This window comes from Anarrhichthys ocellatus, unplaced genomic scaffold (assembly GCF_004355925.1).
Source record: "Anarrhichthys ocellatus isolate YVR2014 unplaced genomic scaffold, GSC_Weel_1.0 scaffold106, whole genome shotgun sequence".
Classification (NCBI taxonomy): domain Eukaryota; kingdom Metazoa; phylum Chordata; class Actinopteri; order Perciformes; family Anarhichadidae; genus Anarrhichthys; species Anarrhichthys ocellatus.
In genome coordinates, this window is record NW_022280136.1 from 38113 (window position 1) to 51417 (window position 13305).

General features: G+C 41.8%; 1 protein-coding gene across 1 annotated transcript; it reads left to right on the top strand.

Annotated features, from left to right (window-relative positions):
• The first annotated feature begins 23 nt into the window (after positions 1 to 23).
• naa60 (N-alpha-acetyltransferase 60, NatF catalytic subunit) lies at positions 24 to 5752 on the top strand. Its single transcript, XM_031876264.1, has 5 exons — positions 24 to 261; positions 1385 to 1481; positions 3913 to 4147; positions 5369 to 5535; positions 5661 to 5752. Exons 1-4 carry the CDS (start codon positions 91 to 93, stop codon positions 5523 to 5525), a joined length of 660 nt encoding a protein of 219 aa, XP_031732124.1. The 5' UTR covers positions 24 to 90; the 3' UTR covers positions 5526 to 5535; positions 5661 to 5752.
• Positions 5753 to 13305: the final 7553 nt, after the last annotated feature.

The following is a 13305-nucleotide window of genomic DNA, read 5'->3' on the forward strand; positions in this document are numbered from 1 at the left end:
AACCAACTAAATTAAACAACCAATTTCTGGTCATCTTCACTCATAACGTGCTAGCGTACGGCTTGTAGTTTCCTGCCAGAGTTTGCGCTTATGTACTTTGGTTCGCTGACCCTTCTGACCTTTAACTGCAGGTACCCAGACTCATGGTATCAGGACATCACCTCTAACAAGAAGTTCTTCTCCCTCGCTGCCACCTTCAGAGGAGGCATTGTGGGAATGATTGTGGCCGAGATCAAAGGCCGGACCAAAGTACACAAAGAGGTACGATGCTCAGCCCTGTTTTCACACAAAGCACACACCGCTGAGAAGATGTACTCTGCAGAGATGACAGTCGTTAGTTTGGAAATGTCTAAAGTGAGACACATGCACGTCGTGGAATCTGTTTTCAGGCTGCTAATTAGATGAACCAGATGCCCCCTGACTGAGTTATTACACAAGGTTAAGAAATGAGGGATAACCAGGTGATGAGAAAGGAGCATAAACAATGAGGAAGATTAAAGAAAGAACGTTTTTCATTCATTCTATCACATCTTTAAAATGAATCGGGCTGCTACTACTACTGTGTCCTGTTCTGAATTTGGGTAAATGTAAACCGCTGATATGTCTAACATTTGCAAAGTCTTTTGACAATCATACTATGCAAAATGGCTCTATGAAGTGGTGATAGTGAAGTTCTTAAGGGGGGGGGGGGAATAAACGACACGAATATGCAATTTACTCGCCTGCGAATATTTTCGCCTCGAAGCTATTCATAGTGGCAGTGATGCGAGTTTGTGAGAGTTGCATCACTTTGTCAATAAAAGGTATGAACAGATTGGCGCAGGCAGAGGACCAACTACCAGCATCCTATTGACCCAGAGCAGCGTCTGGCAGGCTGTCTGAAGTCAACTGTTGTAAAGCCTAAGCTAATGTAAGGTAATTTATTGAGTTTCCTTTAAAATGCCCTGAGTGAATTTAAGTTTACTCTGGTAAACAGTGTAAATATGTCCAGGGCTTTTATTACTGCTGGATTACTGCAATTAAAAGTATTCCACTGGGCTGATATCAGAGATCTGCTCCTCTCACTTTAGGCCACAGGTTGTCATAAACATACACAAAGTGAATTAACTTCATTTCTCTTTGGAAGAGTATTTGAATTTTCGAAGATTTACCTTCCAAGGGTAATTTGCCTGAGCAAAGATTAAAGATGGTGTGCAGATGAGGGAGCATACAGAGCAAATGACCCAACTGAAAGGTTTTTTTTATTATTAAATACTGAATTGAATGTAGTTTTTCATCTAAATTGTGGATGGTAGAAGAAAACTTTAATGTTCATCCTAGTGTGTGTGTGTGTGTGTGTGTGTGTGTGTGTGTGTGTGTGTGTGTGTGTGTGTGTGTGTGTTAGGATGGAGACATCCTGGCCTCCAGTTTCCCTGTGGACACACAGGTAGCCTACATCCTGAGCCTTGGAGTGGTCAAAGACTTCAGGAAACATGGCATAGGTACCTTTCCCCACCGGCTCTCACACACACTCACACATTGTAGGACATCTGTTTAGACTCTTGCTCAAACCTGTACGACAGGGGTCTCAAACTCAAGGCCCGCCACGTCATTTTATGTGGCCTGTGAATCCGCCAGCAAAAAAACAAAAATATTACAAATATCCCCATAGTCGAAGTTATGAGATAGAACATCAAAATGATGAGATAGAAAGTCATAATGATGAGATAGAAAGTCAGAATGATGAGATAGAAAGGCAGAATGATGAGATAGAAAGTCAGAATGATTCAGGGACCTCCTAGACTGTGGGGAAACCGCATGTGATCCAGCCTCTTACACAAAGACAGCTGGTTTCAATTATAAACAAAGCATTTAATACCTCTGATGCTAAAACAATTGCATAGTGAAGTACATTATTTACAATTACACAGAATATGACCTGCTCACCCCGAAAACGTTACCACCCACACAGTGGAACAGGAGCAAGAGACCGGAAGTTCTTTCTCTCCCGCCTTACATAGTTCAAAAAACATCCCATGATGTCCGTAGTTCCTATTGTCTAAATCCAGCTGGCTCCTCCTTCTCGCAGGACCCTCGCACGGGTATGTCCTGTAATTGCCTGTCTAGAAATCTATCTTTCCCTTACTCCCAACATACTATTCTTTACAGTTTAAAACATTTAATGACTGTCTTTTATGGCTTAACACTTCTATGATAAACATTCTATATAAAGATAAGGATTTGTAACTTTTGGCAAAAACTTCACAAGTTTCACAAGCATAGATATAAAGGTGCTACTAAGATACGCTTCTAACTACAAATCACTTCTAACTACAAATTCTAAAACACTTCTACAATTATGAATCTTCTAATTATGTATTCCAAAACACTTCTAATTATGATTTCTTAATTATGAATCATTAAACACTTCTATTATACTTTCTTAAAACACACTTCTCAACCCAAATTTCCTACAAAAGGCAAAATGATGAGATAGAAAGTCAAAATGATGAGATAGAAAGGCAAAATGATGAGATACTTAAACACACAGTCCTAGAAGCAGCTCTTTGGCTGGTTACTGCACATTTGAAATGGAAATGTATTGTGAGTACATTGAAGACTACTTTAAACGTGGCTTTACAACACATGAAATACTTCACGTGGGATTGTGTAAACGCACCCTTGAAAGGATTTTAAGCTTTGAACAAAGTTATCGTATTAACTTGTGTTTGATATTTGTCTTTGATATTTTCTTTAATAGTTTGATCTTTGATAGAGTAATGTGGGTTTCTTAACCCTAAATTAAAAGGATTTAAGTTATAATAACAGAAATGTGCTTAAATATATTTTTACATTTATATAACTATATATATCATGTACAATATGTTTACACTTGAATAAACAATAATCAAATGCAGAGAGTTATTGAACAATATGTTAGGAGTAGTTACATTTACAACTGGCCCTTTGTGGGCGACCATAATGCTGATGTGGCCTGGAGTGAAAATGAGTTTGAGACCCCTGCTGTACGACAACCCCTACATGCCTGTCCAACTGCTGAAACACAGAGGAAGTCGCTCGTTGTAGTTTTCCCCGCTTATTGGCAATGTGACTTCCACTTTCATGCGGCTTTATGGACGAGGATTAACTCATAACTAATAGATTTATCGTCCATAAATCCACTCAGAAATCGTGGAAAAACAGACGCTCCTCTCGACTTCAGAACTTGCCTGAGAATCATCACCTTTTTTCAGTTTTCTTCAGTATCGGAGTAATCCACTGACATCCACGGGTACAGTAGAACAGGAACCGCATGCTTTTAATGGCGCCCATTTGCCAAAATGTTAACAAATATAGGCTAAAAACAAAACAAGGCTCAAGTCATAGACAGATGTCACAATGATGATGGATGAGCGGATTTAAATGTATTGAAATTTTACAGTGCACTGGTCTAGCCAAAGTATCAGGTCTTTATCCACTCTATAAATTCAAACGTGAGAGCACACACCAGCTGAACAAGCCTCTGGTTGGAGGCTCATTCCTGTCACAGCCGGACTACGGTGATACCATTTGCATGTCCCACGAGTTTTGCCTTACTCGACCTACTTTTGTCATGCCACTTTGAGATATGTTTGAAACTCAGGCTACAGCACGTCAGTTGGTCGGTCGGTCTCCGCTCGCGATGCGCAGGACGTGGCATTGGTACATTTTGATGTACGAGGCCGTTCTAGGCAGGTTAGCCACGTAGCTCTGAGTTTGTATTTGTTCAAAATACCTCCAGTCTTCGGTCCAACAATCGGCAAGGCTTTAAATGTGCCGACTGAGACTGGGTAAAAAAGGGAGTCTGTTTTATTTTGGCTCTTGGAATGACCTGCAGACTAGACTCATTCTACACCCCCCCCCCCCCCCCCCCCCTCCCTCCTACCAATCCAGGCTCCCTACTGCTGGACAGTCTGAAGGAGCACATCTCAACCACGGCCCAGGACCACTGTAAGGCCATCTACCTTCACGTCCTCACCACCAACAACACTGCCATCCACTTCTACGAGAACAGGGACTTCAGGCAGCACCATTACCTGCCCTACTACTACTCCATACGAGGCGTCCTCAAAGATGGATTCACATACGTGCTCTACATCAACGGGGGTCATCCGCCCTGGACGATATTATATCCTTTATGTGGAAGCGGGAGCGAGGAGACACTCGCTCACTATTACATATATATATATATATATATATATATATATATATATATATATACTCACTCATATTTCCACTTGTCACGACGTCTGTGTGGACGTCCTTCAGCGTGAGTGGAGGAGCAGCATAACAGAAGCTCTAAGCTGCTTATATTTTACTTATTACTTACTTAAATACGATTAAAACTACTGATGACAGGATTTGTTTTAATCAAAGCAAATGATTAAATAAAAATTAGTGCTGGGCAAGTTAACGCGTTATTATCGCGTTAACGCATTCATTAATTAACGCCGACAATTATTTTATCGCGCTTCAACTCATTTTTAAAATGTATTATTATTGTAACAGACTGTCATGTTTATCGTTTGTATTGGAGATATGATGTCCCTTCAGGGTTGCCGTAGAGAAAAGGCGACTTCCGCTTCTGGTCGAGGGGGGGGGGCAGAAATAAAGAGAGAAGCTGCACCAGCTGTTGCTCTCCCTGGAGACTACTGGACATCGCTGCGGTAAAGTCAGCAGACACTCAGATCTCCGTGGTCAACTCAGCAGACACTTACATGTTAGTGCACCTATATGCTGAAATTCACGGTAAACACATTTAAACGGCACAGATCGGGAGCGAGCGAAGGACTTTGAAAGTTAGCGGAAAGATTAACGTGAGACAACATCCGGTTTTCAGAATAAGATGCCAACAAAGTATGAATTATATTCACATTAAGTATGAAACATGCTACCTGCATCTCGTGAACCAAATGTTATTGCCCTTTTGTTCATATAGCAGTACTTTTAAAATAAAAGTGCTTTTGAATTCATTATTGAACTTTGCCATAACAATGCGATTAATCGCAAAAAATCCAGGCGATTAATCGCGATTAAATATTTTAATCGTTGCCCAGCACTAATAAAAATACAATAATTTATTTCCTAATCATTTGAATTGGTGTGTTTTATGTGAATAACTACAATAGATGACAATAACAAAGTAAAACAATAACATTTCAAATTTTTGATGGTTTTCACCGACTTCGGGAGATTTGAAATTATATTCCGGAATGATGGTGAAAAAGAGAAAATCGTAATTGTCAGGTCAGACTTTTAAAGAAATCGGAAAACGGATTCAGCCGAGGAAGTTACAATGAGTGCATCTCTAAATATAAATGTTCCCATTTTCTTTGACCTCCTGTCCCACTGACTATATCCAGCACATCGGTTCCACCCTGGCCAGCCTGAGCCCCTGCTCCATCCCTCAGAGGCTGTACCGGCAGGCCCAGTCCCTGCTGCGCTCTCTGCTGCCCTGGTCCAACATCGCCTCCAAGACCGGCATACAGTACAGCAGAACAATGTGACGATGACAAGGTGGGCGGGAGCTGTGCTGACAGGAGCATACATTAGGAGCTAACGAAGTGACTTTTTTCTTTCTGTCTATTGATGGATGTTTGATTTTCCTCTTTGTCACTCTTCTGTTTCTTTCTTTTTTGCAGGAGTGCCACCGTTTCTCATCAGTCTTCCCCTGTACACACCCAGATGTACGCGCACACTCGCATCCTCGTAACAGCGTTCCCCACCCTGTGTTTGTCGCGGGACTCAGGTTCGACCTGCGTTTGACCGCTCACACGCTCGAATTATCCCCGATTTCCAATGCGCGCTTGTCGCTGTTCCCATGAGATTTGGGTTTGCCAGCCGTAGGTCCGCTAAACAGGGTTGTCGCATTGCGATGTTGGATTTCACGCTGGCAGACGGGTGTGATCTGGTGAAACCGTGGGATTTCTTTGAAAGATTCTGTCTCAATTCCCCCATATATACTACTACTACACTATCCCATAGTTACTAAAGTAACCTGTGTACTTGTGTATGCCAAAGCCGAGCAGTGTGGGACCCGCTTTCTCCCCAGGCAGCGGAACAAAGCGGAGGACCTGGTTCAGATAAACGACGGACGGCAAACACAGGTCGTAGTTTTGGTGTGAAAAGGGTGTAACACATACACACACACACACACATGCACACACACTGGGAACCCGACAGAGACTAAAGGTTCAACCCTGCCTATCGTTCTGTCTCCTCTCCTCCTGTCCACCACTGTCACAGAGACTATGTATACTGTTTGTATATTATATATACTAAGCTAATATATAAATTTATCTCTATGTATGTCTGTTCTATGCTGTCGGTAGGCCTAGTTCTAAGATTACCCACCCTGTCCCCTTTTTTTAAGTGTAGACTGAATCCAGATTCAATTCCACTTTGTAAAGTAGAGACTCAAGAACACGTTAAGTTGAATTGCTACTTGAATCCAGCTACGCTAGCAGGCTAGAAGGGTAGAGTAAAGCTAACTACACGCAGGAAACGTTGGGTCACAATGTAGATGGGGTGATATATTAAGTAGCAACGTCAAAAGGGATTCTTCCCTTTTGAAAATTCACGATATCGTCTGATTCGCTGTGTGCAACAACTGAACTGGGATCTGCACTCGTGACATGGGTACAGAAACATATGAACATGTTATGTATTTACTGCAGGCGCAAAGTGTACAGACACCTCACACACCACGCGGTTCTGCAAGTCCGGTGACTTTCTACGCCGTTTCCAAATGTTGCCCGTGTGTAGTTCATGCAAGAGTGAGGGGGAGTCGCTCGGGTCCATATTTTAGAGGTTTTAAATGGCCGCAGCCCTGTCTCGTCTGCTCAATGGCTGTAAAATTGCTGCTAATGTAGAGAAATGTCCACTTTGTTGTTGTTTTTTTCCAGATTTTTTAAAATACAGCCAAGATCGGATTTTTAGGTGGGCCTGTAAGTAGAGATGAGACAAATTAAGTAATGCTTCCCCAACACACACGTCACACACCTCGTGTGCCTGCCTGCATGCAGGTGTGTGTGTCCGTGTGAGTATTTATGCACACACGGTCCGAATTTAGCCCCCGGCGAATGCCAAATGTTGGTCCGATCAGTCCGCGGAGAGACGAATGAGTGAAGTTTTCCCGACATGTTGACTGTGAGTTTGTCAGTGAGCGACATTGTAGTTTCTCAATTCTAATGCGTTCTGTTGCACCTGATCCAATGTATACGTCAGTCAGCAAATAGATTTGATACGGGGCATAGCACTGAAAGGGGTCAGGGTATCCGTGTGACAAGATGTGGGTTTGCTGTAAAAAGGTGAAGGTTCATCCGTTAACGAGTCGGGTAACTCAAAAGTAAATTCCAGACATTGTGTATGCAATAAATTTGTTTCATTTGACTGATTGTAAAGACTGAGTCAGTGTGACCATTCCTGCTGTATGACTATTTTATTATCGTTATTATTTATACCTTTTCTTTGTGATTGTCATATTACATTGTCATAAACCTGAGCTTTGTTTTCATTCACAATATGCCAACTGTTTGTCTTAAACTTAAATACTCTGGTGATGTAATATTGCGCTTCCATGCATTTGATTGGACTTGAGAGAGATTTAAAGATGGAATGGTTCAAAGCAAGGCAGCAGAGATCTCCTAACCTCCCAGAATTCAACATGATAGCATCTTTTGTTCGTCTCACCATAGAGAGTTCTAACATGAACCCAACATGAAGGGTTATACCTAGAACATTCTGTGGAAGGTTCCATCCAGAAGCCCCTATGAGAGGTTCTATACAGAGTACCCTTCTGTGGTGTAATGGTCCCATCCAGAACCTCTCCGAAAGGTTCTATTCAGAACCTTTTCCACATTCAAAGGGTGCATTCAGGGGGTTTTTACCGAAGGACACTTTGATATTCCAAGTGTTTTATCTAGAACCCACCCAGGGCAGTTAATCAACAACAATATAGATACATTGTGAAAGGCTTCCATTGTGTTCTTAACACCTAAAACATCTGGTGCCACACGGGCAGGATAGCAGCGTTAGCATCCTGCCAAAACATTGCATCTCAAGAACCTCAGCACTTGTAGGAAAAGGATAACTTTTTTCTTTTCCATTAAGCCTCGTTAATTTTTAATATTGAGTGCATATGAAGTAGCATTACTTGGTCCAGGACCATGAAGGTTTTTCTGCACATGATTTCAACTATGGGTTAAAAGAAAGAAGGAAAGAAGCAAGTTTTGGTTCCCGCACACTACCAGTTTGTTTCTTGTTCTCTACATTGTACATTTTGTTGTTAATGAACTGATGCTCTTGTTGGGGGCAATTTGAGGAATGTGTTTGTGGCTGAAGGAACATTTAGAAGGACTTTTTTCTCTTCTCAAACCTTTGAGAAAACCTCAACTTCCCATGTTAAGCTGCCTTGGGGAGACAATAACGACACCGGATTTTGGCTTATGCTTCAGTTTGAAATATTCAGTACCCCAAAGAGACAAATTCAAACTGATCTTATACACAGAAATAAAATGTAGGTCTCTAATGTGGTAAATCTGATATGTTTGATAGATGGACAGCCACAACATTAAAATGTCCAATCATTGGTCTACTTCATACTCGTACTATCTAACCATTAGTGTGGGGTTGGTTTCCAATGGAAAGCTCAGACTGGATCTATTTTTTCTTCTAGTAAACTGATATCAAAAGGCCAAGAGAACCATTTGTGGTACGCCGCTGCAGCAGCCATTGTTTGTGCTGCTGTCCAACGGCCACGAAATTGTTCTCAGTATTGCAGACAATCTAAAACTATCATTAACGCTCAGTCACCATAGAACTGATGAAGCATGCAGCGCACAGATTTCTTTTCAAATTTAACTGTCAGAAGAATACATTGCCAGCGTCCAAACTTCATTGATTTTTCGTTTTTGTGATTGGCACAAAGTATTGAGTATTTAAAAAAAAGTGGTAAAAATATTGATGTAAACACTTCATGGCAAAAGATTGCTTTATAATATTCACCAAATTTAGGCTATTCAAATTTAAGGTTGACATGCCAGGACACAAAGTCAGGCGGGTTCATCATCTGGAAACCACGAATGTCCGACTGAAAGTTGATAATCCACCCTATTGTTGGGCTACTTCAGTCTGACAAAATTAAAACTAAAATTCCAGAGTGCCAGAGCAGTTATGAGCTGCTTTTTGGAAGTCAACCTCCTTTCTGTCTGTGTAGTGACTTCTCTTGAAAGTCCTTTTTCACGAGGTGTGTTTTCTTTTATAGTTGTGTGAAAAAGTGTTTGCCCCCTTCCTGATTTCTTATTTTTTTGCATGTTTGTCACACTTAAATGTTTCAGATCATCAAACAAATTTAAATATTAGACAAAGATAACACAAGTAAACACAAAATGCAGTTTTTAAATGAAGGTTTTTATTATTAAGGGGGAAAAAAAATCCAAACCTACATGGCCTTGTGTGAAAAAGTGATTGCCCCCTAAACCTAATAACTGGTTGGGCCACCCTTAGCAGCAACAACTGCAATCAAGCGTTTGCGATAACTGGCAATGAGTCTTTTACAGTGCTGTAGAGGAATTTTGGCCCACTCATCTTTGCAGAATTGTTGTAATTCAGCCACATTGGAGGGTTTTCGAGCATGAACCGCCTTTTCAAGGTCATGCCGCAGCATCTCAATCGGATTCAGGTCGGGACTTTGACTAGGCCACTCCAAAGTCTTCATTTTGTTTTTCTTAAGCCATTCAGAGGTGGACTTGCTGGTGTGTTTTGGATCATTGTCCTGCTGCAGAACCCAAGTGCGCTTCAGCTTGAGGTCAGGAAGCTGACCTCAAGCTGATGGCCGGGCATTCTCCTTAAGGATTTTTTGGTAGACAGCAGAATTCATGGTTCCATTTACCACAGCAAGTCTTCCAGGTCCTGAAGCAGCAAAACAGCCCCAGACCATCACACTACCACCACCATATTTTACTGTTGGTATGATGTTCCTTTTCTGAAAAGCCATGTTACTTTTACACCAGATGTAATGGGACATACACCTTCCAAAAAGTTCAACTTTTGTCTTGTCAGTCCATAGAGTATTTTCCCAAAAGTCTTGGGGATCATCAAGATGTTTTCTGGCAAAACTGAGACGAGCCTTTATGTTCTTTTTGCTCAGCAGTGGTTTTCGTCTTGGAACTCTGCCATGCAGGCCATTTTTGCCCAGTCTCTTTCTTATGGTGGAGTCATGAACACTGACCTTAATTGAGGCAAGTGAGGCCTGCAGTTCTTTGGATGTTCTGGGGTCTTTTGTGACCTCTTGGATGAGTCGTTGCTGCGCTCTTGGGGTAATTTTGGTCGGCCGGCCACTCCTGGGAAGGTTCACCACTGTTCCATGTTTTCGCCATTTGTGGATAATGGCTCTCACTGTGGTTCGCTGGAGTCCCAAAGCTTTAGAAATGGCTTTGTAACCTTTTCCAGACTGATAGATCTCAATTACTTTGTTTCTCATTTGTTCCTGAATTTCTTTGGATCGCAGCATGATGTCTAGCTTTTGAGGATCTTTTGGTCTACCTCACTTTGTCAGGCAGGTCCTATTTAAGTGATTTCTTGATTGAGAACAGGTGTGGCAGTAATCAGGCCTGGGTGTGGCTAGAGAAATTGAACTCAGCTTTCCAAAGATGTGATAAACCACAGTTAATTTATGTTTTAACAGGGGGGGCAATCACTTTTTCACACAGGGCCATGTAGGTTTGGATTTTTTTTTTCCCTTAATAATAAAAACCTTCATTTAAAAACTGCATTTTGTGTTTACTTGTGTTATCTTTGTCTAATATTTAAATTTGTTTGATGATCTGAAACATTTAAGTGTGACAAACATGCAAAAAAATAAGAAATCAGGAAGGGGGCAAACACTTTTTCACACAACTGTATGTCGCCTAACCTCTGTACATGTGAAGGCGGTTATATCTCTGGCTCACCCTTTGTTCCTGCTGCCGCCTCTGCTCTCTTTGTTTTGTTCCCCTCGTGAGTTGCACAAAAGGGATCAGCAGTCTCTGGTGACGATGAAAGAGACCAATTAAAAAAGGAATTCTACCGTATAGTCATTGCTCTTTGCACAGCTGCTTTATTTCGGCTGCAATTATTGGAGCTGGGCGATGCGTTTTTATCAGCGTCACATTACACACAGTAATTTGCAAACGTCTATGTCACTAAAGAAACACATTTACAGAAGTCCAGGTCCCATTTCTTTCAATTTAAAGGCAGTTCGGTCTCCCTCTGCTGAATGAGGGGAGGTGCTTCACGTGAACCGTGTCACCTTTCCAGTTCAACCAGTTCATGTTCTGGGTCATCTCTCATAGCACATTCTCTTTTAGAGTAAAGTGCCTCATGTGTAGCTACAGGTGTAACAGATGCACCAACACAAGTAACTCTCACTCTGTATATGTGTGTGTGTGTGTGTGTGTGTGTATATATACATAAACACATATAAAACGCATGTAGGTAGGCTTTCTACAACTGACACAATGTTACAGACACGTGACTTGACTGCATCAATTTGTCGTTCTTCCTGGGCAAACAACAGACACCATGCTGTCTCATGTTGTCTCACCGACGTCCTCATTGAAGACGATTCCTGCCCGTCCATTGGTTGTCCTGCTTCCTATGTTTCAATAAAAAGCTCCGCCCGTACCAGCAGTTGGGAAGAGCACCTGGCACTAGGATGCCAGTGCCCCCAGCTGTCTACTTCCAGCAATCACATCAGCCAGCCTCAGCAGGGGGAACGCCAGCACCCTCAGTCGCCTACCTCAGCGGTCGCATCAGCTTTCTCTATAGCCAGGGGGGCTCCTGGCACAGAGATGCCAGGTTCTTCTGTCCTTCAGCTTCACACATACCTCGAGTTCCTCGGAATCACTTTTTCCTCTTTGCCACTTACTGCACCAATACCGACTCCTCTCCTTCCTGGGCCACCTCAACCATTCTTTATCTCTCACCTGCTATCAACCGGACAATTCAAAACCGGGCTGAGCTCTGTCTCTGGCTCAACCTTCATGCTATAAAATAGTGAAGTTTTAATATGTGTTACTCTTACTATTATTTACTTATCTATCTATCCGTCCATCCGTCCGTCCAGGAATTAGTCCTTTGTTGTTTTCAATAATGATTTATGATGATGGGGCACTGTGGAAAAGAGGGAGGAACGTGGAATATGTTGTGAAACAGATGCAGGAAACAATCAAACGAGTGGAACAGTCATTGGGACGGGGATTTCAATTTCCTTTTGAGAAAACAACTACACTTTTCTTTACAAGAAAAAAAAATGGAACAGAGGTCAAAATGCATTTATATGGCATGGAGCTGAAAAGGATAGACTCGTTCATATTTTTAGGAATGTGATTTGATGCCAGGCTCACCTGGAATGTACATATTGGGAAACCTGGATGTAATCCGAGCACAAGCATTACAGATATGTAGTGGGCCTTTTAAAACAACATGTGTACCTGCATTGTATAGAAATGGGGGAGATGCCATTGGAGTTGAGAAGAATTTCAGATCATGATGACATATTGGGTCAGTTTACAGTACAAGGACATGACAACATCTGACAATAAGTTCTATTGAGTCATGCTGGGAACATGAAAAAAGGCCAACAGAGAGCTTTGGTTGGGTTGTTAAGAAGAAGGCTAGTGAATTGGGTTTACTGGATAGAAGTTATTCTCCCACTGTGGTTCTGCCAGTTATTCCTCCTTGCCACAGCCAGAAATTGATCTTGGCCTCCTTGAACTGATGAGATGAACGTTTACAGATTCATACAGATGGATCTAAAGACCTTAAGACTGGTAGAACAGCAGCAGCAGCAGCAGTAATCCCAGAATTCAATGTTGAGTGTGTGAGGAGACTTGGTGGTGACTTATCTGTGTTTGCACGTGAGATGGTGGCCATAGTTATTTACTTACAATCGGTAGAGGACGTCAGGCCAGAGAGAGGATTTATTGTATGAAATACTGTGATTACTATTCAGAATCCATCAGATGCAGCTGTGTGTTAATTGTGTGTGGGTCCCTGCTCAAAGTTAATGGGAATGAGAAGGCGGATAAAGCAGTGAAAAGTGCTTTGAAGAGTGGGAGGAATAACATTAATGTAAATACAAGTATGTCAGACACTAAAGTGGTGCTTAAGAGACAAATCAAAAAGATATGGCAGAACGAATGGAATGAAGGGAGTAAAGGAAGGTTTATTAAAAATTATTATTAAAAAATAAACTATTGGTTGGGAGTGCAGGATCTAGTGGACGAAATAGGAAAGAGGAGAGGA

What these genes read in the sequence shown, in the direction of transcription:
- naa60 (XM_031876264.1), top strand. Translation starts at nt 91, where the DNA reads ATGTACTTTGGTTCGCTGACCCTTCTGACCTTTAACTGCAGGTACCCA. An exon ending in GGACCAAAGTACACAAAGAG is followed by an intron (nt 262 to 1,384) that starts GTACGATGCTCA and finishes TGTGTGTGTTAG; the next exon opens with GATGGAGACATCCTGGCCTC. An exon ending in CTTCAGGAAACATGGCATAG is followed by an intron (nt 1,482 to 3,912) that starts GTACCTTTCCCC and finishes CTACCAATCCAG; the next exon opens with GCTCCCTACTGCTGGACAGT.